Source organism: Macrobrachium rosenbergii, chromosome 28 (assembly GCF_040412425.1).
Source record: "Macrobrachium rosenbergii isolate ZJJX-2024 chromosome 28, ASM4041242v1, whole genome shotgun sequence".
Lineage (NCBI taxonomy): Eukaryota > Metazoa > Arthropoda > Malacostraca > Decapoda > Palaemonidae > Macrobrachium > Macrobrachium rosenbergii.
The window spans coordinates 3,704,675-3,729,358 of record NC_089768.1 but is presented as its reverse complement, the minus strand read 5'-3'; the positions used below and the strand labels follow the sequence as shown (position 1 = coordinate 3,729,358).

At 35.7% G+C, this 24,684-nt stretch overlaps 1 protein-coding gene across 2 annotated transcripts in view; it reads right to left on the bottom strand.

Annotated features, from left to right (window-relative positions):
* Window positions 1-4,929: 4,929 nt before the first annotated feature.
* The window catches only part of Arp8 (Actin-related protein 8), a 125,459-nt gene continuing 105,704 nt past the window's right edge, over window positions 4,930-24,684 (bottom strand). For both annotated transcript variants that reach the window (XM_067129902.1, XM_067129903.1), the window contains 5 exons: window positions 24,141-24,290; window positions 14,175-14,396; window positions 10,217-10,412; window positions 9,840-9,968; window positions 4,930-5,620 (listed from right to left, as the gene is read on the bottom strand). In XM_067129902.1, coding sequence (XP_066986003.1) covers window positions 5,448-5,620; window positions 9,840-9,968; window positions 10,217-10,412; window positions 14,175-14,396; window positions 24,141-24,290 — 870 coding nt within the window. In that variant the 3' untranslated portion in view covers window positions 4,930-5,447. The remainder of the gene's footprint in view (window positions 5,621-9,839; window positions 9,969-10,216; window positions 10,413-14,174; window positions 14,397-24,140; window positions 24,291-24,684) is intronic.

The following is a 24,684-nucleotide window of genomic DNA, read 5'->3' as shown; positions in this document are numbered from 1 at the left end:
TGTGTGACGTATATCCAAATATATTGCGGAAAATTCACCACTTCGTGGGTACTGAAACACTTAAATATTATTTCAAAGTTTAAGATTAAGATAACAGTACAGTAAATCATAAGGGTACTCAACAGTGATTAATGATAAATGAAGATGATGATGATGAGTTAGCTGTAAATATACCGTACCTGTAAAAACAGTACAATATGTCAAACACCAAATACAGTACAGTACTGTATATCTTAACCTATCATGCTAAACCATTTTATTGTAATATTTCAAATTTTAAGGTTAAGATTAAATCATATGCATACTCACCAGTCTTCAGTATTGAATGAAGATGATGAATTAGCTGTGCAGTATGTACAGTACTGTAGATTCTTCGGTTACTAGTAGAGTGTATAGTACTCACAATCTAGAATACCTGTAAAAGACAGAATACTGTATGTCAAACACCAAATACATTATACTGTACCTTAAACTATCATGCTAAAACACTTTAATATCATTGCAAAGTTTAATATTAAGATTACGTAAATCATATGGGTACTCACCAGTGATGAATGTTGATTGAAGATGATGATGATGAATTAGCTGTTCAGTCCAATGAATGACAATGAAGATATGACTGCACAGCAGAGCAGGAGAGTTACATCTCCTTTGGGGGTGCTTTTTCCCTTCTTCAGGAGGCGCTTCAGTCACCACTTGCACTTCAGGGGTTTCGAGAGGCTTTGGAGGGGCCTTCACCACCTAGAAATAACTGGTGATAGGCAGCTGCTGTCCCTGCTTCTTCATGCTGCTGAGGAGGTTTGTATGGGGCCTGAATAACCCATCAAGGCCATTATTGAACTTTCCGGAGCATTCTATGTAAGGATCTCGTGCCAAAACCTTCTCCTTTGCCTCCTTGAATGTCCTCATAAATTCGCACAGAAAGTCCAAAGACAGACCCTCATCCTCCTCCTCGTGCCCTGAACCTGCCATGTCTTCGTCCTCACTGGCAGACTTCTTCAGCTCTTATAAATCCTGGTCCATCAGGGGGTCAGAATGGGCATCAATTAGGGTTCTGACTCATCCTTGGTGATATCATCGAATCCTTCTCCACCAAGGATCTTTGCCAATCAGACTGCCTTGTCAATGGCTGAATGTTGAATTTCTTGAGGAGAAAAGCCCTTGTAATCGTGCACACACTCCGGCCACAACTTCTTTAGCACGCATTTAGAGTTCTTCTTTATATCCCTCAACGATTAGCCAATGATGGTCAGACGTGTGGCAATCGTGAATTTCCGCCAATACGCCCTCAGCGTAAATTCACTGTCATAGTCCACTGCCTTCACAAGGTGGTCGAGGGAGTTCCGGGTGTAGGGTGCCTTGAAGGCATGGATCACGCCCTGGTCCATAGGCTGGAGGAGAGAGGTGGTGTTGGCAGGAAAGAACTTGAGTTGGACTCCATCGTAATAAAGATCCACAGGGTGGCCACCAGCATTATCCATAATCAACAACACCTTGAATTCCATGTCCAAGTCGTTGAGGTGTTCCTTAACTTGAGGGATAAAGCTCTGATGGAACCAGTGATCCATAAGGACTTTGGTGTTCTAGGCCTTGGTGTTATGCATCCAAAACATTGGCAGCATGTGCTTGTTCTTATTCTTGAAGGCCCTGGGGTTTGCAGACTTGGACAGGAGTCCTGGTTTAAGCATGAAGCTGGCCGCATTGCCACACATGATGAGGGTAACCCTATCCTTCTGTACCTTGCAGCCAGAGGCTCTAGCTTTGTCCTTCGTGATGTATATTAGCGAAGGCATCTTCTTCCAGAAGAGGCCAGTCTCGTCCATACTGGACACCGGGAATACAGTAAAGGATTAAAATGAATAAAGTATGTAAAGCTAAAGACATTTAAAATTGTATAACTCATGGGAATTCAGTTAAAAAATGTAATAAAAATATATAAAATTGTATCAAGTCAATACCAACCTGTTCTGGATGGCAGCCATTATCAATGATTATCTTCTTGAAGGTCTTGGGATATTTCGCTGCTGCTTCTGTATCTGCCAATGCAGCTTCATCATGCAGAGAAACACTGCAAAGTTGGAACTGTTTCATGAAACGGTGGCCTGAAAACACTGAGGAGCTGAAGATGGTCCTGCTTGTGGCTCTTCCTCTTCTACTTCTTCGTCGAAGCCTATGAAGTTGGTTCCCGTACTACGTTGTCACCTTCCGTCCTGCCGTCAGTCGAAAATTGGTGGTAAAGTTGGTGTGCCTTCTCGCAGACGAAGATGTAGCGGAGGGGCATGTTCTTACAGCAGTCATTTACCCACACTGCCAAGGCAGACTCCATCCTTACGATGTTCTTGTCACGCACAGTAGATATTTTCTTAGCAATGCCTCAGAAGCTCATATTCAAGGCCTTCCTGATCTCAGTCTCCTTCTTCTGGATGTATCTGAAAATATATAGAAAATGAATCAATTAATTACCGTAATTACATTATTGTAACATTGTATACTACAGTACATATTACAGTACATATATCCTACATATGGTATTTATACATTGTAAACACTTTCATCACTGTAAATGATTAATTATTTACATAATTATGTACCTGACTGTACTTTCATTCACTGAGTAATGATGGGCTACTGCAGCGAAGCTATTCCCTGACTTTAACATATCCAGAAGTTCTACCTTCTGCTGGAGGGTCATGACCTTTCTCTGCCGCTTAGGCTTTTTGCCAGAAGCCTTAGCAGGAGCAGGGTGTTTTGGAGCCATCTTACTGAAGATATGAATGTACTGTATGGTACGCAAACAATTGTACATAATGCAAATGTGGTATACAACAAACAGAAGCAATGTGGTGAACTGAGAGATAGAGATGTGTTGTACCGCGAACTCTGTTTGTTTGGCTTGGGGAGAACATTTAAAAAGAAAAAAATACATTTAATTGATTACTGTATTTTGCTGTGTTTACATTAATATTACAGTACTGTAATATTTTAAAATTATTACAGTACAGTAAACAATTTATCATAAAAAATGTATTTAAACACGAAAATAACATGAAAATAGATCAACGTGACATAAATAAACCTACTGTTTTGTTTGGAGGTACATAATGAACAGTACTTACGTCATTCTACAAACTACTCACGTATTTTAGATATACTCTAATGCCATCTAAAACACTTTGCTACTGTAATATCATTTCAAAATAATCTTACAACACAGAAATATATCAATAAAATGCACAGTGCACGATGCGCAGATGACCCAACATCTCAGGTTCGCTTTCTAGCATCAGCGCTGTTCTCTGTGTAGTGATTACATCGCAGTGACAAGGCTAGTGTGAAAAACAGACATAGAGATAGATGAATGATCTTCCTTGCTCATCTATACTTGATAGTCAACAAGGTTTGAATAAAATCTCTTCAACCATGTAGGACGAACTGCCATAACAAAGTTAGAACAATGAGACAGAAATGACAATCTCCCTTTTAACATATCTACACTGTACATGACTGTCTGTCTTTGTGCCAAGGTTGACCAGAAGGCCTTAAACCAAGTACAAGGAGTTGAAATGACAAGATACAAGAAAATTACACTGAGGGGAAATACTGACAAACATTGTCCACCCTACTTTGCTGATGGAGGACTACAAAAACAGTGCATACATAAAAGTTTTAATTACCTAAAAGTACACCTTAAAACAGTGTTACTCTCCAAATATTTTATTTGAAAACACAGACAGTTCTCACTAAAATAAAGACAAAAAGTTCATTAAGAATATTAGTCAGTATTCAGTAAGCTGGCATTTATTTTGCCTAACAAGGACTATATACAGTAATGTATTATATTTACTATATATACATCATTATATTCCCAGTAGGGCAATCACTTTGTATACAGAAACCCACATTTACACCTGTACATACAGCAGTCAACAGGTTTGACAAAGGGCATTGTAATTTATATGCTATCATTATTTATAGCACAAAATGAGTAAAGAAACCACTGTGATGAATGAATGTTGTAAGAGAAAAAGACTAATGGGAAAAAGTAGTAATATTGATCCGATTTAGTTAAATGCCAAAAACAGGAAAATAGGGGTTAAATAACGAGTGAATACTCAGTAAAAATATCCTTTCATGTCCTCTCTCTCCTATTCACTAATTAGAAGAGATGTCTGTTTGATTTCATAACAGTTTACAGTCTCTTATTTACACTATACAGTACTATTCCCCAGACCTACAGCCTCTCTTTTCTCTACATTTGACTACTATTGAAGATCCTCATTCCATTGCTGCAGGAAGGAATTCTCTTCAGACAGCATCTGTCCATTTGTATTGACTGTTCTTTTCAGAAGATTCCCCCCTGAATTACCATTCCTTCCCTCCTCTTCTTCCCCCGCCACCAATACTTTCAACTATTTTATCTATTCTCTGTCTGTACTCTTCTCTTTAGTCATGAATAAAAAATTTTCTCCTCTTCACTATGCCTCTAACTTTGTCTTCCCACCTATTACTACTGTTATTTGTTCACACATATGCCTAACCACAGAATGTCCAGCTAACTCAGTGACCACATATATTTTGGATTTCACATTACTGTACTCTACCTACTCCTGTCATTCATCCATCTTCTCTTTATGTGTTATTCTCAACTTTTAATTAACAAAATCACTTGTCTTAATTACAAGCATGCCAAGTTATGTAAGAGAAGATTAGGTCAGCATGTATCCCTTTATGCAAAGGTAAGACATGAGCCCTCTCTGGGTTGAGTAGGGAATGGTTCCATAGGTTACCTTGTATTTAAGAAGTTTACGTTGGAATTCATCCCTGTAAGGTAATCAATAGAAGACATTTGGAGGGAGGATATGAAAATTATATCTTTATATGTAATGTCCTGAAAAGTCTGTATAACTGGAGGATTAATAATATGCTCTGTAACACAAAATTTTATTTTGTTAGACAAAGATGAATTACAGTACAGTATATCTAGATTTAAAAATCTATTGAATACAGTAAATCTGGTTACCATACATTCATACCCTTCACACGAATCAGCTCATGAACAGAACTGTACCATATTTTCAACAAAAATCAGATCCCAAAAATAAATTCTATATATGTTATGAATGTTATTATCTTTTTGTAAACAGTAACACAGCAATCATGAACTGAAGAAAAAAATTCTTGCACTTCATGTTACTTCTTAGTAACCAAATGGTTAATGTTCTCTTCTCTGAAAAAATAAATAATCTCAACTAAATTATATTTTCATTGTGAGAATACTTGATAGCTATTTTTAAGGAAAGTAATATGAACCGTCTTTCAAAGCATGTAAATAAAAAAAAAATTAGGATATCGCATGTGTTATTCATTAAAATGAAATAATTCTTTGAAAATATGACATACAAGAATAGAAATATAAAATCAAAGTTAACTAAACAAAGAGTGTAGCGTTACCAAATAAAAGGACACTTTTCTCTTAAAACTTTAACCCCAAATTTATTCCATTCAGCTTGCTGTATCCATAATTCGCTGCTGCCTTCTAAGCAAGTCATAAGAGCCGCTCCTTTCCATGCTGTCATACTTGGATCCATATCCTTTGCTCGAGTGATTATCTCAATTTGTTCTGCAAAATTTGAAGTTCCACATAAGCAAACTTGGTCATGCTATTCAATCATGGTAAGCAAGGCAACATACACAGTCTTAAATTTTCAAAATCTATATACAGTACACAAAAAAGGCTGAACAAGTTTGGTTTTTTATAGACTGAACAAAACATTACAAAAACTTACTTTGCAATTAGTGTTCTAATTGCAGACAACAACTGATCACAAAAGAATAGATTTTTGTTGCACAAAAGCAAACCACTGTTATGCTAATGGGGAGGGGGGAAGGGGGGGGAGTAAGGATTCCTAACAAGTACGGAAGAAACTCTACTATCTCCTCGACCAATCTTAGATTGAAGCTTTGTTCTGGAAGGGTGGGATTAAGAACCTCGTCAGGAAGTAATTTCTTGTATCCATAATATGGAATGTTTAAGAAGATTATAAAATTACATGATGCACAAAGCACTAGCTCCTTGAAGCAAATATCTATTCAGGTGGAAAGGTGACTGAAGCAAAAAATAAATTAATAATTATGATGATCATTAATTAACTTAGGAAAAATAAGTTTTTAACCATTCCCCGATGTAAAATTGTTTGAAAACTATAGGTGAAGCAGGTTACTGCAAGTTTGGAAAGGTATGTAACTACAGATAGGAAACTAATTTAGGTTGATAAAACTAACCATTTGTAATATGAAATATTCTGCCACCATTGTAGAGGGATGAAAAGTGTGTTGAGTTACTTTGTGATATGTAAGTGAAAAAATGAAAATGGAAAATGGATAATCTTATACCTTCCTACCTTTGTGTCCCTAATATCCAAGGCTCACCAGTGTATCAGACACATGAAGGCAGTAAACCATACAGACTACATCCTCAAGCACAGTAAGTCTAAACCAATGTCTTCACTTTCTTGCGTAAACAAAATGAGACACCAATATTTGAGGGGATGGGAGGGGGGCACCCATTATTGTCTGATAAATGGGTTTGTGTGAAAATGAAAAAGTTTTTTTATAAGAACATAATTTGCTTCATCACAACCTACTAATCATATATGTGAATGCCGAAGAGTATTTGCGTATGTCTGTAGGATCCAGTAGAGTAGTTGAGGACTGTATAGTCAAAATCCTAGTTAATAGTATTTTATAGATTTGTAAAAGTATGGTACAAAAATTATAGAATGTAAAAAAGACCTGTATAAGGTAGATGTCTCAGAATAGGAGGCAACATGGGACTCACCAGCCAATAACCCTGGAAGTCTACTTTTCTTGACAGTGCCATGAATGAGATGTGAGTTATGATGAAGTGAGAGATGATGGGTTCTCAGCTTCTTCCTCCACATGGCCTCCCACAACCAATAGCCCAAACAATTGCTGGTTCAGTCCCATTTATAAAATATCTTTCAAATATATGTTCTTCTTTGCCTTGCAGAGGTCGCTAGTTGATGCCTCGCTAGATAAATTATGTGTAAGAATACAAATGGTGTCCAAGTTGTTGAGGAATACGCAACAGTGTGGTTGGTTACTGAGGTTCTTCCAGGTCAGGAGTTTCCTGGGACTGTTCACCACCATGGGTAGAAAATCTGTAAACCACACCTACTCTGATCAAAGGGAGCTATTCAAATCTTATGTTATTAAAGGCATGGAGATATCCAAGTAGGAGCATAATCAGGTCAAACAAGGAAAGGCATGGACATCACAGTCAACCTGCATCTATCCTCTTGGCAGCTGGGTCCAGTCAAGGTGTACAGCACAACAGACGCTTGTGGTTCAAGCATGTCACCAACAGGTCTATCAACAGAGTGACCTACATGTGACAAAAAACCTTGCTGATCTCAAATTTCAGAGACCTCTCCAACAATGGAATTTGATTTCCCCTGATCAAATTGTTTGCTATCACAGTGTGTCTGCCTCTGCCCACACTAAGATCTTGACTGCCAGAAGATGTAAAGTCTCTGCTTGTGTGCTGCTCTGAGTTCAAAAGTAGCCACCATCAGTGAGGAGGCAGTATCACACCTGTTTTTTCTATCAATTACTGGGTAAATGCTTGGAGGCCTAAGAATCTGGTCCTCCAGCAAAATACCACTAGGGAAGATGCCACTGATGGAAGAGCTGTTCATTACAGTAGCTGCAGACCTGATTGGACCCACATCACCAGTGCTGGAGATGGGCAACAGGTACATCCTAATCACAACAGACTTTGCTGCAAAGTACCCAGAGGCAGTGGCACACTCTAAAATAAAAACTGAGTGAGCAGCTGAGGCACTAATTGAGGTTTTCAGCAGGGTAAGATTCATCAAGGAAATGCTCAGTGACCAAAGTACCCAGTTTACTTCTGGGATATGAGGGAGGTGAGGCATCTGCTGAACACCAACTTTTTACAACTCCATATAACCCAAGATGCAACCGGTTGTGATAAAGGATCAAGGGTGTGCTGAAATCTGAACTGAAGATGTGCCAGGAGAGCCTGAAAGTTTGGGATCAGTATCTACCAGCGATCCTGGATTTACCCTGTTCGAGCCACTGTATGGAAAGACCATGAAAGGACCAATGCAGATTCTAAAAAAATTATGGACCAGAGACTGTGAGGATGAAGTGTGCAACACCTACCAGTATGTGTTGGAGTTGAGTAATCGCCTTGAAGAGAACATTCACTAGCCAGAGAGGGTCCATATGTGGCACAGGGGTGCAGAAGCATCACTACAACCAGAGGACCAGAGCTTGGTGGTTCAAGGTGGTACAGCAAGTGTCAGTGTTAATACCAATGGGGGTAAACACGCTGATGTTTCAGTGGAGGAGGCCTTACAAAGTCAAGGAGGTGGTTACCTGCATGAACTACAAGACTGATGTCAGCAGAAAACTGAAGACTCTTTATGTGAACAGCCTGGCTGGCTACAACAAGAAGGAATTGAATGAAGCAGTAGCAGCTGTCATCATAGGAAGAAGCTGACAAAGGCCAAGTAATCCTGGATGAGGGCTGGTTGGAACTTTCAGCTGGGAACTGCATGCACACATGACTCGTTAATGGAGTGGATTTTTCCTTGGGCAAATCTGATTGTCCCACAAAAGAGGTGCTTGGTGTCTGAGGTGTAACTGTATTTCATTTCAGAGGTCAACTACTGTCAAGCCACATCTCCGAGTTACAAATGGCCAAGTGAAAATCATTGTAAGCAAGTGTTAAATAAAATTTTATCTTTATCTCTTCTTAAGTATTTTAGTCACACATTTTGAAGCCACAGGCCACTACTACCATAGAGCTTTTTATCACTAATACATGACATAAATCTATAAAGAAATATAGGTGCTACTCACACGTGAGATAAAGCAGAAGGCAAACATCAAATGCAGTTGAGCAAGCTAGCATAATTTACTCATCAACAGCCAAAGAACAGGTATTGTGAGAGCAAAGATCATATGATGAAAACACAGGTTGACTGTATTATAAGGGAAACTTTGAGGCTGTATGTAACCAAAATAAGTATATCTTAGTTTAACCAGACCACTGAGCTGATTAACAGCTCTCCTAGGGCTGGCCCAAAGGATTAGATTTATTTTACGTGGCTAAGAAACAAATGGTTACCTAGCAACGGGACCTACAGCTCATTGTGGAATCCGAACCACATTATAGCGGGAAATGAATTTCTGTCACCAGAAATAAATTCCTCTTATTCTTCATTGGCCGGTCGGAGATTCGAACTCGCAGCCAACAGAATGGTAGCTGAGAACGGAACCCGCTCGCCCAACGAGGAACTAATAACAGCTGAATAGGAAACACACGAAAGTCAAAGAACACCCTCATAAATAGTTTTGAAGAAATCCCAGCACACAAGAGGATGCCTGTATGCCTTTCACTGAATCTTCCAACTTAGGAAGATGGCTAAGAGAGGGTGGATTTTACTTCGGTGGAGGATCACTGGCAAACTTATATGATCTTTGTTATGCATTTCTAAAAGAAAAGTGACATATTTCGTACATACATTATTAGGTTTTTTACAATTCTTAATTACTAATTTCACTCAAAGACCCAGATTATTATCCAGGTAAATTTTTAATTTGCTATTCTTATGGTGCAGGTCTAGTAAGACATTACAGTATCTGAATACATTTTGTTATGAACTAAATGATTCTCCACTTATTCCAAAAGACTAAATTAATTAAACTTTCATTTGGTCACTTTGACAAATTATTACTGTATTATCACAAAGAAAAATAAGCTCTGGTAAAATGACTGAATTTCTTACCTGGTCTGTATGCAACAGGAATCTGAAGGGCAAGCCTGTTCTGTAACCATTTTCCTAAGCTTTTGAATTTTGCTCCGCCACCAACTATTAGGATGCTGCTGTACATTTTACGCTTCATTTCATCAGTTGCTGGAATAAAATAGAGAAATTATCACTTATCTGCAGTATTCTTCATGGAACTTATTTTTCCTCCATTCTCTTGATATGTCACTACCAAGGAAATTAAAAACTAAAACAGTAAGTCACTAAACAATATAAATTACTGAGAACTACATTTACTGTATGTCAAGACATACTAAGCAGTATTTCTAACTAGCACGACACAGAAACCTTTTTTCTTAATGCCTTCAACACAACAGTGAACATCTGAGACTTACGACATCTGTCTATGCTGGCCAGAATTGCTTGTTCCAATGAGAAGAGCTTTTCTACAGAATTAAACGCGAGGGAGTCAGTGCGCGTGGATGGAGGGACCATCGGCTGATCATCTACAACAATGTCTTCCTCTCCACCATCACCCCCATCCCCACCCCCCGCTTCCATGGCTTCTGCTGCTTCTCTGCCACCTCTCCGCTGTGAATAAAAGGGATACATTCAACACAAATTACATAAATAGTTACGCAAGAAATCTTTTGTTGCATTATTATCATTACTGTTGTTATTTATAGTCACACTACATTCGTAGAGAACAAGCTGAGACCGTGAAATTGCAGAGCAACTTTCCACAATAAAATATTCATATGTATACGTGACAATATGGAAAAAAAAAAGATGTAAAGGACAGGCATTAATATGTAAGTACAGTACATGCATTTATACACACAACACAGGCATATATAGCATATATATATATATATATATATATATATATATATATATATATATATATATATATATATATATATATATATATATATATATATGTATGTATGTATAAGTGACAATATGAAAGAAAAAGATGTAAAAGACAGACATTATTATGTAAGTGCATGCATTTATACATGCAAGTACACACACACATGCATCTACTGTGATTTTTTTAATATATATATATATATATATATATATATATATATATATATATATATATATATATATATATATATACATATACATATATATATATATATATCTGAATAAATGGATGTATTTACATATTAATGTACTTACATATTAATGTTAGTCCTCTACATCTTTTTTTTTTTATACTGTCACGTATACATATTGTCACGATGTGTTCCAAGCACCTGGTTATTAAACAAATAATCATAAAATTCGAAAATTTACCTCACTTCAGACAGATACCTGAACTCATAACAATAAAATTACGCCTGAGTACTCTAAAGGCAACAGCGATCCCTTAAAAGGCTTATTAATCACGTGAAAAATCACACTAACTTTATCAAAACAAGTGTGAGGTACCAACAATTAAACAAGAAACATACTAGAGTAAAAGGGCATCACTCCATCAAACAACTTTAACTGTTTCCCTGGTCTTAAACAACTTTTACTGTTTCCCTGGTCTTAATTCACTTCAGCAAAACTAAAGGAACAAAACATTTATCACTTTGCCTTATGCACACAATTAATCCTATTCACTGGTGGTCAAGAAATGAAGCACTGTTTTTTTTTAAATTTTAAATACAAAAATTTATTTTTAAATTCAAAATTTATAATTAGAATTCACAACAATCTAAAATAAATTACTATTACTTGAAAACAAAAAAAATTTTTAATTAATTCTTGAGTTAAATTACAAAGGTTAATTTACCAAGAAATTGAATTAATCAAGTAAAATTTAAACTATTCAGAAATACTTCAGATTTGAAAAGAAAATCTAAGTAAATGAAAATTAAATCAAGTATGTAATGTTAAAGTATTAAGAAATATTTAAAACGATAAGTAAATAAATGTTAAATCACCACTATATAAAATGTGAAAAATAGGAGATTGCAAACACAAGAACACACAAAAATACACTAATTACCAAAAACAATTTCACTGAGGCAAAAATCCCTTAATATGCCTTGTTATACCATGGTAATAATAAGTAAAATTCACTTTACCTTACGCAAGCATGTGAAAACTTTCGCAAAATCACCCAAAATGCAGCTGCTCGAGATTCACAGTACAAACTTTTTTGTTAGGTGCCATTATGAATATATACACTTGTTACCACTACTATCAGATCTCAAAAGATAAAATAAACATAAATGACCACACAAATATTATACGTTAATAATTTCTCTCTTTTGAAGAGAGAGAGAGAGAGAGAGAGAGAGAGAGAGAGAGAGAGAGAGAGCCACATGAAAGGTCTCTGAAATCAGAATGAGCAGACTATATGATTCCAGGCAGGCGTAAAACAATCAGGTGACGTTATTATTGAGGCATTTTGGGAACGAGATACCAGAGAAAATTCTAGAAAAGGAAGATGACGTCACTTCTTGAGCAAAATGTTTTGGGGCCAAAACTAGCGTGTTAGAACAATACGTGATCAGAGCAATGTAATCTTAAACATGACGCAATTGCCATGTGCTTCGGTGCAATAACTTGTTTGTATCTCTCAAAAAGGTACACGTCTTTACCAGAAAATCGTATGGGACAAAGATCTTACACGACTCGACTGTTATCTCTAGCTTGTCAACAAGTTATCTTTCACGATGACAATCGAAGTAAAACAAAGTACTAGCTACCACACACGTGTTGCTGATATACTACGTTGCTATTAAAAACGTATTATTAATTCTAAATTATGCTGTTAAGTTATCTAAACCATTAATTCTTGTGAGATCTGACATTACACTACATACAATATTTCAACAATTATTATTATTACACAGAATACATCATAACTAGAACAGTAAATATATCAAAATCATGAGAATATAAATATCAGTATCATGAGAATATAAATATTTATTGTAGAAAGTTGCTCTGCAATTTCATGGTCTCAGCCTGTTCTCTACAAATGTAGTGTGATTATGAATAACAACAATAATACATTATATATATATATATATATATATATATATATATATATATATATTATATATATATATCATATGATGAAAGGGTTTCCTCGTTTCACTTACATTGTACAATGGTATGTAGTATGACGAACACTCATCACTTGCCTGTTATTTTTTATCCTCTCATCTCTCTTTCCATTGCAACCAATATAACCAACTGACTGGAACTGTTTATGTATACTTTTATTTTTATCTGTAATTGAAATTGTAGCTATGTCCATCCATATTATCATAAAAATATTGAAGATGATGAAAATATCAACAAATATCCTTTCAGTTGAAATTTTTCCAGTGTCTTATGTGGTTTGAATTGCCTTTTCGACCAGGAAACTAGGTGCTGAATTTGATGTTTAGCCTAAGAGGGGGCACAATGGTTCTGATAAAACGTGTCAAACTGCTCACCCCTAAACCGAGAGAGAGAGAGAGAGAGAGAGAGAGAGAGAGAGAGAGAGAGAGAGAGAGAGAGAGAGAGAGAGAGAGAGAGAGAGAGAGAGAGAGAGAGAGAGAGAGAGAGAGAGAGAGAGAGAGAGAGAGAGAGAGAGAGAGAGAGAGAGAGAGAGAGAGAGAGAGAGAGAGAGAGAGAAAGTAAAATAATTACTCAGAAACTTACAGCAGGTCTTTAAAGTGTGGCATGACCAGCAGTAAATAAAAAGGAGGCCCAGCTTGCTGTCAGTTATGTATGAGAGGATCTACATATGCAATTTTGTTCATTGCATAGCATTAGTACGGAGACTGCATAACCTCTTCTTACACTTTGTTCTTATGTTGAGGTCTCTTTCAGAATGTCTCCCGTTGTTCTTGACTGCTATTCTTAAATAAACTGAATACTTAATCATAGCTCAAGGAAAGAGACCTTGACCATGTTGAAATTTTTTCCTTCTTTCTACAAACAAAAGTAAAACTTTATTCATCATCTGCCAGAACTAAAATTCAAAATTTGGGTTTACTCATACTGACCAAATACAAACATCCATATAAAAAAGTAAGCAACAATAAAGTTTTATTATGACAAGGAGGTATGAATAAGACTAAAAACAAAAATGCTTAAACAAACAAGGAACCCGTAGGAATGATCAAGATCACGGTACTTCTTGAAATGCATTTCATGGTATGTGGACAGAAAAGAAACACTTGTCAATGGGCACATATATGATCTGGATTGGAAAAGGAATACTGTATCTTAAAATCTGCACACTAAATTACGGTTACCATCCATGTAACAATGCAGAAAACACTGTATCGATCACCTATTCCAAGATCTATACAGCATTCACACAGTATGTAGAAAAAGAAAAATGGTACTTACACTTGTCTCCCGAAGGTAGTTTTCATCAAATGGATCATCAGGATCACCCGGGTTTGGTTTTTGGGTAAGAGTTACCTTTATCCCTGTTATCTTCAGCAAATCTGGATAAAAAAGGCTTAGTGCAGCCACAATCAATTCGTCCCCCATCTGAATAGTATAAGACACTGGGATTTCCCCTGGTGTATGAACAGTAAAAGTATTTTCCTGAGCACCACAGACATTCTGAAACAAAATGAGGGGAGTTATGTTTATGAAGTGCCAGTCAGCAATAGAAATAATCAATTTTATCCAAGTCAGACATGCAGTTTCTTTGTCATGATAGCTAATACCATCAGGGGATACTGAATTATCACTTATTCCTTCCTTGTCCAATTCGTATAAGCAGCTCTGTATGGTAGAATTATTTCAAGGTTAATGCTATGCCCTTAATCAAAGTTCTGCAACTAATATTTCAACCTGAGCTTGCTAAGATATAAAATGTCTTACATAAAATGTATACTTCCACAGTTCTACAAATTTTACAAATACTTGAGTCTCAATATACATACAAACATTAATATTTAGAAGTCCAAGTATTTTTACACATTCTATAAAAAAAACATACTCTACTTGTATTATTCTAACGTGCGGTGCAGTGTCGTCGGAATTGCTAGTCTTCAATTTATAAGTATTCAGAGAAAGTTAAGAGTAAATGTGAACATGAGGTAAATTTATTTGCATAAATGGGAGGAAACTTCAAGCATCGATAGATTTCCTGGCTGGACTGTATGGAATGACTATTGAGCCAACTCTCCTCTACGAAAGTTAAATGTGGAATTTAAATGCAAACGAAAGAAAAGTGATAAAAAAGTCTAGCACAGCTGAAAGGATGGTTTAGTGTTTTGAGATGGCTTGGACACATGGAAAGACGTGACCATGACAGGTTGGAAGAAAGTAAACATCATAAGTGTTAGGAGGGCAAAAGGGAGAAAAACCTTGAAAGGGCTCAATGGTTGGTGTGAAGTAGGTATATTGTATTGGATTTCCTTTCAAGAAATTTATGCTGTCAAGACAAGCACTAAGGCCATTCACACTCAAGACAGTAAAAAGAGGGAGTTGGACAGCAAGAAAAAGTTCGGGAAAACAAAAGAGGTGAAGTACCAAGACCTAAAGGCGAAATTAAGAGAAACGCCCCCGTAAAGGGGCCTCAGTATCAGCTAAGTAAGAGTGGGAGCATGGCTGAGGTGAATGGAGCTGCAGGTATTGTGGATGCTTTCTGCACAGGAGACTCATTCACAATTCAGCTGTGATGTGAATGTGGCACTGAGAACTGCTTTTCCTTTTCTCCAGAACAACCCTATATCATGAGAAATGACTTAATTTTGAATATTATTTTATATATATATATATATATATATATATATATATATATATATATATATATATATATATATATATATATATATATATATATATATATAATATATATATGCAAAATTCGTTGAATTCTAAAGCTTTCCGATTGTTGAACAACTTCTTATTAGTTTGACAATATTTTCTAAATCTTCTCCTTTCTTCCATATTCAGTTGATGGACAAAAAAACGAAGATTAACTCTCCGTTCCATTTACTTAAAACACAACGCCACAGCTGTTCCGTCACTCGTCGTGACCTCTTCAAAGTGTATAATATGGGCTGTTGTTGTTTCAGATTTAGCTGGCCTTGTGCCAGCACGGGCTCTTGCTCCTAGTCCAGCCCGTAACAATATGGACATGGCGTCCCGTTGTTTTGCAACAGTGTGTGGACGGCTAAGTACAGTACATCGTTACAGTAATAATAAGTACAGAATAAACAATTTTAATCTATTTACAGTTATAAGAGTACAATACAATAAAATTTATAATAGAAACAATTTACTATGCGAAAAATACTAATGAGAACAAAAACCACCTGTTCTGGTGGCAAAAAACAAAGCAGAAATAGAAATGCAGGTATATGGATTGCGGGGAATAGGAGGGGTGGGGGAGAGGACAAGCGTGATTTAAAATGAGTTGTTGCTGTTCTTATAGTTGTATCTTATGTTAGCACTGTATGTAGTAGGACATCTATTAAATGGGAGTGATCTTTCTGCTTCTAGTTGTCTGTCCAATGTAGGTTTTTGCAATAAAATGCAAACAGATTCTGCTACGATTAATCTATGTCGGTTATGTTCTGCGTAGATGATATCTGTATCCTCCACCAGCTCTCGTGTCGTAGGTCTGCCGTTGTGATGGTCTATGTAGTGTAGTGTGGTGGAAGTTAGACCAACATACATTTTTTCGGAGGACTGACACATCCTCTCTGGGCAGGTAAAGCGGTAAACGACGTTGGTACTGTCTTCCTTGTCTGGGTTCAGGCTGGTATTATTTCTCATTATGAAAGAAGCTGTCAAATTTGGTTTGCAGTAAACGTGTACATGGACCTGATCGAAAGGGGCTTTAGGCGTTATTCCTCTCTTGATGATGTTGGTGACTGCCCTTTTCTCTTCCTAGAATCTGTCATTGTATTCAGTTCGATGATAAATGATGATATTTTTATCATCGTCGCCTGGTTTTTTGGCGTCGTTGGTTTAGAACTGTTTCATTCTTCTTGTTACTTCTTCGATCAGTTTGTCTTGAAAGCCATTATTTGTCAAGAGCTGTTTGACTCTCTCGATTTCAAGATGGGTCTCGTGCCACGTGGAGCAGTGGGTTATAGCTCGCTTAATGTAGGCATCCACTACCGATCGCTTATAAGCTGCTGGGCACTCCCCGCACTTGTTGCTTTTGGGAAGATTTTGGTGTCGAACGTTTGCCCTTTTTGTGTTATGAAGATGTCTAGGAAAGGAAGGGTTTTCCCTCTGCTGAATTCCACGGTGAAATTTAGGGAGGAATTCTCCTTAAATCCTTCGACTAATTTTGTGGCTTCATTTTCATCCTTCATTGTCATGAAAATATTGTCAATACATCACGTATAATGCGTGGTTTTTGATGACTGACAAAAGTCTTTGTTTCGATGTGGTCCATGCAAATATGTTAGCCAAAAATGACTCCTAGTGGGGACACCATTGCTATACCGTCGCACTGCCTAAATAAGTCGCTTTTGTGTGAGAGGAAAGGGGCCTGTTTAGTGCATGCTTCCAACATCAATTTTAATGTCTTCTCCAGTATTGGTATTGGTTCTCGGTCGGTATGGTATATACGATTATCAGGTTGACTGTCTCATCTACTGGCACGTTTGTGAACAAACTCTCTGTCGAGAGAAGCAATGTCTTCGTCTGGTTCTGTACCGTGGATTAAATTGATGAATTCTGTGCTCGATTTTACCGAGTGTTTTGATGGAAAGTATGCTGTTATAATTTCATTAAGTTTCTTTGCCCGTTGGTAGGTGGCCGACATTATTTGTGAAATTATAAGCCGGATAGGGTTCCCTGGCTTATATGTTTTTATTGTTCCGTAGCAATATCCCGGTTTAAAATCACCAACTATTTTCGGGAACATTATCTCATTTTGTAGTTTGTGGCATGTTCTGTAAGGTGTAGTACTTTTGCCTTTAATTCATTTGTTGGGTCTTTACTGAGGGGTTGAAACTTACTGGTGTCGTTCAAGGTGTCAAGTTTTGCGTTGTACTCACTTCGGTCCATTATGACATAGACACCAGCTTTATCTCCTCTCCGTATGATGATGTCTGTGTTCTCTCTAAGTTCTTTCGCGGCTTGTTGTAATTCAGGTGAGGGTTTTACTGTGATGGTTTCCTTGTGTTTGGTTGGTTTCGCCTATGAGTTCCGGGGTGCATCCTGGTTTTATTTCTATTTGGTTTCTATTATTCAACTGTTCCATGTTCCAAATTGTTTATTAGACACTTGATGTTTACATGTTTAGGCATCTGTTGGGTTTCCAATTGCAATGGCAATTAAGGCGCAAATTTAATGATTTCTTCTGGTTGTCAGGCAGGGGGAACTGTGATAAATTAATGTAACCGTCTTTGCTTTGACTTCTGCGCACCGGTCCTCTATTTAATATGATTAATTTCTTACTATGCCGTGCACTGGTCTTCCTTGTATGTTTTTCTATTTCAATCTTGCTTACTTGTCTGGCAGTCTGTTGGGTCTATGAAGCGGTGGTTGCACAAAAGTCGTTCCATGTTTCCTCTATTTCTTGATTTAAATTCTGGATTTTTACAGTTGATTCCTTCACACGTTGTCAGTGTGTGTTTTCTACCTCCTTCCACGTTGTTCTTGCCCTGCCAGTTCTTTTCATGCTTTTGGGGCAAAGTTTTTCTTGTGTGCAAACTTTCGTTAAATTCTATGGCTTTTTGATTGTTGATCGACTTCTTATTAGTTTGGCAATATTTTCTGAATTTTCTCCGTTCTTCCCAACTCCGTTGATGGACAAAAAACGAAGATTAACTCTTTGTTCCATTTACTAAAAACACAACACCACAGCTGTTCCGTCACTTGTCGTGACCTCTTCAAAGTGTATAATCTGGAGAAGATTCAGAAAATATTGTCAAACTAATAAGAAGTTGATCAACAATCAAAAAGCCATAGAATTCAACGAAATTCCCATACAAGAAAAAACTTTTGCCTAAAAAGCATATATATATATATATATATATATATATATATATATATATATATATATATATATATATATATATATATATATATATATATATATATATATATATATATATATATATATATATATATATATATATATATATATATATATATATATATATATATATATATACATATATACATATATACATATATACATATATACATATATACATATATACATATATATATATATATATATATATATATATATATATATATATATATATATATATATATATCTCATATATATATATATAAGTACCATCCTACTTACGACAGAGGCTTGGTTCTGACCAACCGGTCGTAAGTCAAAATAGAAGTAAGTTGAACCTTAGAAAGTGGCCGACATACTGGGTAGGGCATAATATCAAACCTTTGCTTTATAAAGTACTTACATAGTACTGTAATGTAATGTACAATCATTATTTCAATCTTTTTACCATAATTTACTTCCACTGATATATCCTAATCATTTATGTAATGTATATTATCTACAGGTAGGCAATGAGTTACAACAGGGTTAGGTTCTTGCACGCATGTTGGAAGTTGATTTTAGTGTAAATCGGTTTGCAACTGAGTCTACAGTACAGTTAATACTGTATGATGCTGCTGATAGGGGAGAGTAACTCAAACTGACACTGCTTGAGTGATGAAAGCTCTCCTGAGATGGCGCGTTCACAAGTAACTCAATGGTCAACTGTCATACGGCGTGTATTCTTATGCATCAGCCTGTTTAGAGCTTGTTGGCCAGTTCTACGCGTGCTGGAACCTGGGGCTCCTGTCTCCCCTACCCTCCTGATCCCCTACCTGGGGTGGACAAACAGGTTTGCAGGAGGAGGGTGGATGCCTCCCCTACCCTCCCGGTCCCCTACCCACTCAGTCCCCACTCGGGGCAGACAAACTGGTTTGCATGTCTCCCCTAATGTCACCCGGGGAGGACAAACAAGATTAGAGCCACTCGGATTTTATTATTATAGATAGAACTTTTGTAATTTGAATTACAGAATCATGTCTAATTCTATCCTGCCCTCTGACACCCAATATTCTTTAAGCCCGATTCTTAAAATAATAAAATCTTTTAAGATTGCTTTCATTGCCATACCATGATTCATTTCCTCAAAGCAATACAAACTGTACTAATATACACAAATAGACAAATAAATACAAAAATAAATAAATAAATAAATATGTGTATATGTATATATCATATATGTATGTATGTATATATATATATATATATATATATATATATATATATATATATATATATATATATATATATATATATATATATATATGTATGTATATATATATATATATATATATATATATATATATATATATATATATTATATATATATATATGTATATATATATATATATATATATATATATATATATATATATATATATATATATATATATATATATATATATATATATATATATATATATATATATATATATATATATATATATAAATTATATATATATATACATACACATATATATATAAATATATATATATATATATATATATATATATATATATATATATATATATATATATATATATATATATATATATATATATATATATATATATATATATATATATGTTAGCACAGCCTGTATTGCTTTGCAGAAATGAATCAATATGAGCAATGTATCAACAATTTAATTTTATTGCCATGTTTTCATTTTAGATTTTGGCACTAATCTTGCAAGACAGATTTCAAGGAGGTTAGTTGGTGTGTCCAAGTGACAACATAACAATATTTTTTCTAACTTTCCATTAAGACACAATGCAGGTGTGAGATCAGGAATACTTTGAAAAATGAGGAAGGCTCCATAAACAATTTCCAGCTGTCAATAGTTTTTTGCATGTTTGTTTTTACTGATTTTTCATCTCAGCATATACAATGTAAATGTCTTCTACTATGTTCCAGTACACCTGAAGATGCCAAATAAAATCAAATAAAACTGATCAGAATATATACCATTTGTTTAGTTTCAATGTGGTACTCTGCATTTACATACGCTCCTGTGAGTTCAGTAGATATGGATACCACGCTCCGTTTCCAGTATTTCCAGTAATTTAATGTGCCCTCTTGACCTCCTTCAATTCTGCTGCTTAGAATAAGCAGACCACTCACACAAGCCAGTGCAGCTAAAGGGCACCTAGGATTTCTTTGTGAGCGTCAAGGTGAACAAATAATTCCTAGTTCAACAATAACAAAACCAAGTGGGTAAATTAAGATCGATATTCTGACGATGTTCAACGAAATGTACTGTCTTAGAAAACACATCGACTTCACAAAAAGAAAATAGAATTCCATCTGAAGAACTAACAAGAAGAAGACGACTGTTGACTATTTAGTAACAGTGGAATGATAAGATATCCTATGAGTTTAATGACTATTTAGTAACAGTGGAATGATAAGATATCCTATGAGTTTAATACCAAGAAAATAAATACGTCTTGTGCCTTTGGTTAAAAGCTGAATTTTGCTTTGTCTTGTAGCAGATAACTAAGAGTATGCAATTTGGATATATGAAGTGACCTCTCTAGTGAAAAGGTGAATATAATCATTGAGGGTATTAACGCTAATATGGAATACACCAGACAATCCATAGTTCCTCAGAAGATTCAGTCCCCATAAATGGAGTAAGAAGTGAAAAAACAAACACATGACAAAAAGTTTCGTTCAATGGTAGTTTTAAATAAAAATGAATATATACAAAAAATTAACTATTGCTTCAATAATCAAAATATACAAGGAGTTAAATTAAAATCCCTTGGTCATTGTAACTAAAAATTTAAAGAGAGGTAAAGGAATTATTAGAGGGAAATGAAGTTTTAATTTTAAAGGTTCGTGCGATTGATTATTTAGACTGGCGTTATAAGGTTGTGTGTGACTATCAACCTCACAGAATACGAACAAGCTTGTCAAAGCACAATAAGTTTTTCAGTACGCCAGTAGTTACTGTATTATATTCTATCCCGACCCTATTAGGTCTGGGACACGGGAGGGGTGGCTTCCGGTGCTGTCATATCAATTGTTCCCAATCGATTAGGTCGGTACCTGAATACGCTGGAAATCTATCAGAATCACGGTCTACAAAGACTAGGTCAGCCAGCAAGCGTATTCGGAGATGATTCATCGCTGATGTGAAGAATGAAGTTATGATGAAGGAATGAATGTACAATACAGACAGTGTCAAAAAGTTCAGATCACGAGGTCTTATGGGCAAGTGGCCTACAACCAATTTGTTCTTCATAGATCAAACTGAACTGCATGAAGTGTTGACAGAAGCAGGATCAACAACAGAGGTTGGAGGTTATGCTGTTGTGTCAGATGTACATGATATGAGAGCTGTCAATATTCGCGTATGGAAAGCATGTAAAGCTGATGATCTTGAAAATACGATATCTTTCGAAAATTCAAAAGGCAAATCTGGGAGTTTTTGTGTTTTCAGACATTTCTTGCTGACAGACCTATATGCAGTTACAAAAAATTTCACTGGCTCATATTTTTTAAGCAAGGAAACTGTATTCCAGATGGTTGTATATATTATGTGAAACTAAATCAGAACATGGTCTAGTCTGAAAAGTAAAAAATGATAATTAAATATGAGTAATGAAAAGACAGCATGTTAAATTAGCAGTGCGACTGTTATCCAAAACATGTCCTAAAACAAAATCTTCTAGTTTCAGAAAGGAATAATTTTTATCTATATAAGTCAATCACTACCTTATATAACATAATGAAAGTTTCATATAACCTTGACCACTCACATCAAATCTGGATTTTCATGAGTTATTTGGAATCATGACTCTTAAATCTAAGCTAAAATAGTCGTTGTCAGCAATATAATTAAAGGCAGTAAATAGTTAAAAATGTAATTGCGTAACAACTGAAGAAACATCTTAGAATCTGACAGTGGACATGAAATTAAAAAGAAACAGGCCTACATATTTATCATATGAAAGGGAGGTAGTACTAGAAATATGTTCGACTATACATATATTCTGGAATTTTGATTTCGATTTGGAGGAGGATGAAAATCTTCTGAATACAATAACAGATGAAATAAAATGATGGGGGACTCACTGAAGAAAAGCTCTGGGTATACTGCTTGGTACTGTTAAAATATTTCTACGAAATATCCTGATTTGGGAAGTACAAATAATAGAATTGGAATTCAGACTGTGTTTTCCCAGTTAGTTGTTATGTGAGAGATATTAAATGACGTATGCAGTGAGGCTGATATAAAGAATGCACTGTTTAAAAAACTCTGCCCTGAAATAAAAGAATCTGGTATCAATATTTATTCCATAAATGCACGTGGACGTCTTCCGATGGCAGTTACAGAAACAACAGGTCACTTTGGATAAACGAGAGAGAAAAAGAACACTTTGGAATTGTAGCACCTACAGAGGTATTGGAAGTAATCACCAACTTGTCATTGCCACAATAAACTTAAATTAAAAACATCCGACAAAAAACTGAGTAACTAGGTTTAATGCAGGAAAGCTTTTTGAATATAAACATCGAAAGGCTTTTTGCAACCGAGTGTTCTGAGTTAGCATCGAGAATGTTCATCAGTCTGCTGGAAAAAAAATCACTAGGATATGGGGTAACAAGCTAGAAACCTTGGATATCAGATGAGACCTGGAATACAATAAAGAATACACAAGAGCACAAGGTACTTGAAGACAACTTTCAGGGAGGAGATGAAGAGCACAAAGTAAAATGTGTTAAGTAATTAACTCTAGATAGAGAACGTAAACAAAGATCACAAAGAGATAAGACAATAGTTTGAGAAACAGGCTCGTGATGTTGACAAAGCATGCACTAAGGGAGAGGCACTACCGTCAATGTATTCCCAGAATTATTACTGAAATACCATGGGAAAAAAAGAGGGGGAGAAAAATGCGTGTTAAATGGAGGATGAGTCAATAACAACTTCAGTAGAAGAAGAAAGACAATACTGGGTGGAATATTTTTGCGAGGTGATAAATGAAAGATATGAGTACGGTGCTTTAACTGAAAGTCTTAGGAAAGGCCGGAGATGCAAAGATCAAATATTTGAGTTAATAATACTGTGCACCAGGGTAAGTAATTTAAAAATCACTGTGCACACACACACAAACACAAATATATACAAACACTAATCTCTCGTTTATCTGTACTTGCCATATCCGAGACACTATCAAAGGATCCTATCCTACAGACCTCCCCTCCCTTCTTTGAGACCAATAAACACAGTGAATTTAAAGCAATGAAAAAGAACTTCAGTTTCAGGAGATCATAATTGTGACACCCATCTACAGGTACTTACAAGATTCACGTGGCAGAATTCGTGTTTAAGCTTATTAAGGAGCATAGCATCGAGCTTGTCATCTGGATTAACTTGATGTGGGAAACCACACTTCTTCAAAAGCCAGTAAAATACTTGGGTTACGTCACCACCTCCATAATCAAGACGTAACTGAAAGAAAAAAAATTATCAATATAGAGTGAAAATTTTCATACCGTGAGTGATCTGCAGTCATTAATGTACAGGCATTCAATTGAAAAATATCGTTATTAATGGTCATAACTCATAATCAAACAAATACTCAGTATTAAAAAGAAAATCCTAATTTACAACAAATCAGATGCAAGATGTCACAAAAGATATGAATGAAGTAATTTCGAACCATATCCTAATTAACATAAATTTAGATTCAATCTCAAAACCAGAATAAACTACCCAATTTCCATAAAACATTTTACTGAGCCACAGACAAATGTTCAGAAACAAATCTCCAGCTGCCTCATTTTCTTCTGTCATGGAAGTGAATCCTGACCTAGCCTTTCCATGAGGAAGACATTGCAGGGGA